Source organism: Cotesia glomerata, unplaced genomic scaffold (assembly GCF_020080835.1).
Source record: "Cotesia glomerata isolate CgM1 unplaced genomic scaffold, MPM_Cglom_v2.3 scaffold_19, whole genome shotgun sequence".
Taxonomy (NCBI): Eukaryota; Metazoa; Arthropoda; class Insecta; order Hymenoptera; family Braconidae; genus Cotesia; species Cotesia glomerata.
The window spans coordinates 82,367-86,367 of NW_025402330.1; the positions used below are offsets into that span (position 1 = coordinate 82,367).

The 4,001-nt window shown below is 33.3% G+C and overlaps 1 protein-coding gene across 1 annotated transcript; it reads right to left on the reverse strand.

The window, feature by feature from the left end:
- Window positions 1-330: 330 nt before the first annotated feature.
- On the reverse strand, window positions 331-1,759 carry LOC123274038. The gene is made up of 2 exons (XM_044741538.1): window positions 1,462-1,759; window positions 331-1,315 (listed from the first exon to the last, which is right to left on the reverse strand). Exons 1-2 carry the CDS (start codon window positions 1,721-1,723, stop codon window positions 966-968), a joined length of 612 nt encoding a protein of 203 aa, XP_044597473.1. The 5' UTR covers window positions 1,724-1,759; the 3' UTR covers window positions 331-965.
- Window positions 1,760-4,001: the final 2,242 nt, after the last annotated feature.

The window sequence follows — 4,001 nt, forward strand, 5'->3', positions numbered from 1 at the left end:
CAGAAAAAAATAAAAAAAAATTTTTAAAAGTCAGGAGATATGAAATATTTTCGTTTTTTCAATAAAACCGTCATTTTTTCAAAATTCAGAACCTTCGATTTTCAATTATTTTGTCTCAAAAAAAACTTCAAGTAAGATAGTATTTAACCCCCCTATTCAGATTTTTCGCCGACTTTTCTTTCTATTTTTTTTTTTCGATTAAAAAAAAAAATTCTAAAATTATCTTATTTTACATAACTTTGCGTTAAAATTTTTTTGGATTGTTTTTAAAATCTTAGAAGTTGAAAAAAATTGTACAAAAACAATCGTGAAGTGTATTTACAGCCAGGATTGAGTTATTTTATTAAAGTATCGTTGTTACAATGTTAAAAATTTAAATATTATAATTATTTTCCTCGATTTAACGATGGTTTTCTTGGTTTCTTAACTGTACTGTGTTGTGTGGATTGTTCCGATGAAGAAAAAGACTTAACTATTACAAAAAAATTCAATAATGGTGTAATTTGATGAATTTTTTGTGTCGCTGGTATCGGTTTAGCATTTTTGAAGCGTTCCTCTAATTTCTCTTTCATGGACTTGTATTCTTCAGCATTTGAAAATCTTATATTAATATTTGGTAAATTTTTCAAAGCCCACTCAAATAATTGTGATGGTGTTAGAATTTGTAGATGAGGTGGCAATTGTAGGCTAGCACGTGCAGCCATTCGTTTCAAAGTACCACCTATTCCATCACATGGACCTTTACCATGTGCCGTAGCGAAAAAATTCCACTCTAAGTTTATTTCGAATTCTTCATTGTAATGAGATAAATTAAAAAAATGTTTGAAATTTTTATACTGTTGTGGCGCGCCATCCGAGAAGAAAAAAATTTTACGAACTCCAGATGACAAAGCAGCATCTTGAACCACGAACGAATAGTTTTCGGCAAAGTCAACTATGACTATGAATTCATCTTCTTTTAAACATTATTTCACTTGTCTCAAGTATGCTGCTTGATCTTTGGCGATGAAATTGTGTGGTAAAAGAGCCTTCAATTTTTCACCGAAATCATCAACAAAATGATTTGTGTTCTTGATTGTCCTTTCAAGAGTTACTCGTGGAGTAGAGACCCATTGTTTATAATTGATTTCATCAATTTCATTATCTTCCATCAAATTTAACAGATGTCCTTTCACTTTTTCGACGCCTGGACATTGAGAACAATTGTTAAGAAAACACTTAGCTGATGGTTCTTGACATACAATAGAACTCAAACAATCATTGTAGGATTCTAATGATAAATCCGTGCCTTCAGTTAAACGTGAAAAGTTGCCGCCTGTTGGAAATATAAGAAAGTGATACAGATGCGAATAAAAACATCAAGTCAATTAAATTAATTACAAACGTTCTAAGTACTGATTTGTAATAAAAGAATAATTTAAATCAGTGGCGTCAAATTTATTTCTCTACTTCTTAACTTACCTAAGATCATCAATTTTATATTTTGATGAATGGAGCAAACACAAACTGTATGAGTGCCACAACCACCAGCTAAAATACAATACTTCGGACGTAGAGATGCAAAAGATGAAAATCCAATTTTGATTTCTGGATATCTTGACTTGAAGGTTTTGTGCAACTCTTTTAAATTACAAAGCACTAGACGTTTTTGACACTGAACTTTAGTACCATTATCGTTTCGTAGTGAAATAAAATTTTTTTTTCCTGGCATCATACTACTCATCTCATCGTCATTCTAGAAATTTGTCACGGTTGAAACTACTGTAGAAGATAATTCACGTCCTAAAAATTTGAATACGTCGAAGAATTTACTTGTTAATTATTCAAAACCTTACTGACTTGTGGTTTTGTATCTTACCAGTTGTTTTTTTTGTAGGTACTGATAAAATTCCATCGGCAGCAACTAGGTTTTTTGCTACTCGCACCATATGCTCACTTGCACCCATGACTTCCATAACTTTATGAACGCTTCAACTCGATGGTAGTAAAGTCAATATTTGGACGCGTATGGATCCACTCGTATTATCAGCGTTAAATTTTTCTCTCAAACTGTTTATCATTTCAGTAGCATCCATATCACTGAATTCGATTTTCATACGATTTTTTACTCCTAAAGCTTTTCGCAAATTTTGAGCAACACGAGTAACTTTGTCATCCAAATACGTTTCATAGATTCTTCTTTTCGCAGAAACAGAAGATTGATTTAATAGTACTAACGCAGGGTAGCGATTGGCCTGGAAAACCTGGAAATGTCAGGGAATTTGAAATTTCTGGAATAGTCAGTGAAAAGTCAGGGAGTTTTAACTTGGGTCAGGGAAATTTCTAGTTTATTTTAAAAAATAAACTAAAATGCTGTAGAAATAATTTATTATTTCTATAGCATTCTAAAAATCATACTGTAGATAATGTTTAATATTAATTGATTTTATTTAATTTCTTAATTTATATTTCTTCTTTTTTGCGATCAATAATAGTAAAAAAACTAAATGTATGGATAATTAATAATAAAAAAGAAGTATAACTTCTCAATGATTAATGATAATAATAATATCAATTATTGTATTTTCAAAAGTTATAAACATTTAATCGAAAGAAACTGATCTTTTTTGAATAGTTTGTTATGTCCGAAAAATATGATCTTGGGATTCGGTAGCTGGACTATCGGAGGTTCGGATAACAGATGAATTTCCCTAACGAAAGTATCGTTAAGTTTTATTTTATGGGTTCGCGAAGGTGAAAACCCCGGAGAGGGCCCCTTGATTAAGACAATCGACCTCGGAAATAATAAAATATCCTCCACTTACTATTGCGAATCCTAATTCCAACGATGATTCGGCCTTTGATTGGACGTTGTACCTATGAGTTCCGCTGCTTGGCTTCTCGCTTCCTCCTGCTGACTGGAGATTGAAGGTTGAAGGTTCTTAACTTAAGAATGATGACACACTTCGATTCGGGTTTTTAGTTTATATATTCGGTTTAACTGGCCCTATGGGCAAACACGTCTTAACTTACACTATTCACTTATTAACTAATAACAATATAAAAACAAAGGTTGAAAGTTAATATGAGTTCGTAACCGGAGTAACGACTCCGGCAAACAAAAGTTCGCCGATTATAATTCACAAAAGGAAAAGATGATTTGAGAGTGGGACCAGGTCACCGGAACTGCGGGAATCTCGATTATCGTAAACACGAATCGTGGCTCGAAGAATCACAATCACAGAACTCGGAAATACCGTTAAGGAACTCGAAATTGGAAATAAAGGAAAAGTGACTAATTAATTTAATAATTGAAGTCTGCCTACACGTGTCGGGGTGTAGGACTCACCCGGGCTCTAAGGCAGAACTGTTACCTTGTAAATGAGCTCGCGAATTATGGTGTTCGTGTCTTTTATCACCTCGGTTGCGGTTCATTAAGTGGGGCTACTAATTAAACAATTGGTTCCTGCGATGAGGTGACAATGCGCGGTAATGTGTATTCTTCGGCCACGAGTAAGTTGTCACGCAGTCCAGTCCCTAAATATGCAAGCGCTGCACTTTTCGGCAGGAATGGGAGGCCCTGTATTATAGACGGCACGCCGGATATAACAGCATCCCCCCCGAAAGGAAGGGTGCTAACAGCATCTTTTCTTTCGCGAACTCGGGCGTCTCATTTTGACGAAAAGTTCATGCTTGCTTACAATTTCGTTTAAATGATTTTGAATTACATAAATTTTGTTATTGAAATATTAAGTACGTGTTTACCCGTTACATGTATTAGAATTAATTTATAAGAATATAAATTTATTTTTCCTGGTTTTACAATATAATGCTTAAGATATGGGATATATATGCATGATTACTCTATTTAAATTCAATTCTTTTATAATATTTATCATCGTAGTTAATCGCTTGTACTGCTTATTGTAAAGTTTGCTGCTTTTCCTGCAGTTGAATAGTACTTATAATAATAGTTATAAAAGTATTATGATCCGATGGTAAATAAGGTTAGTCATCTGGTT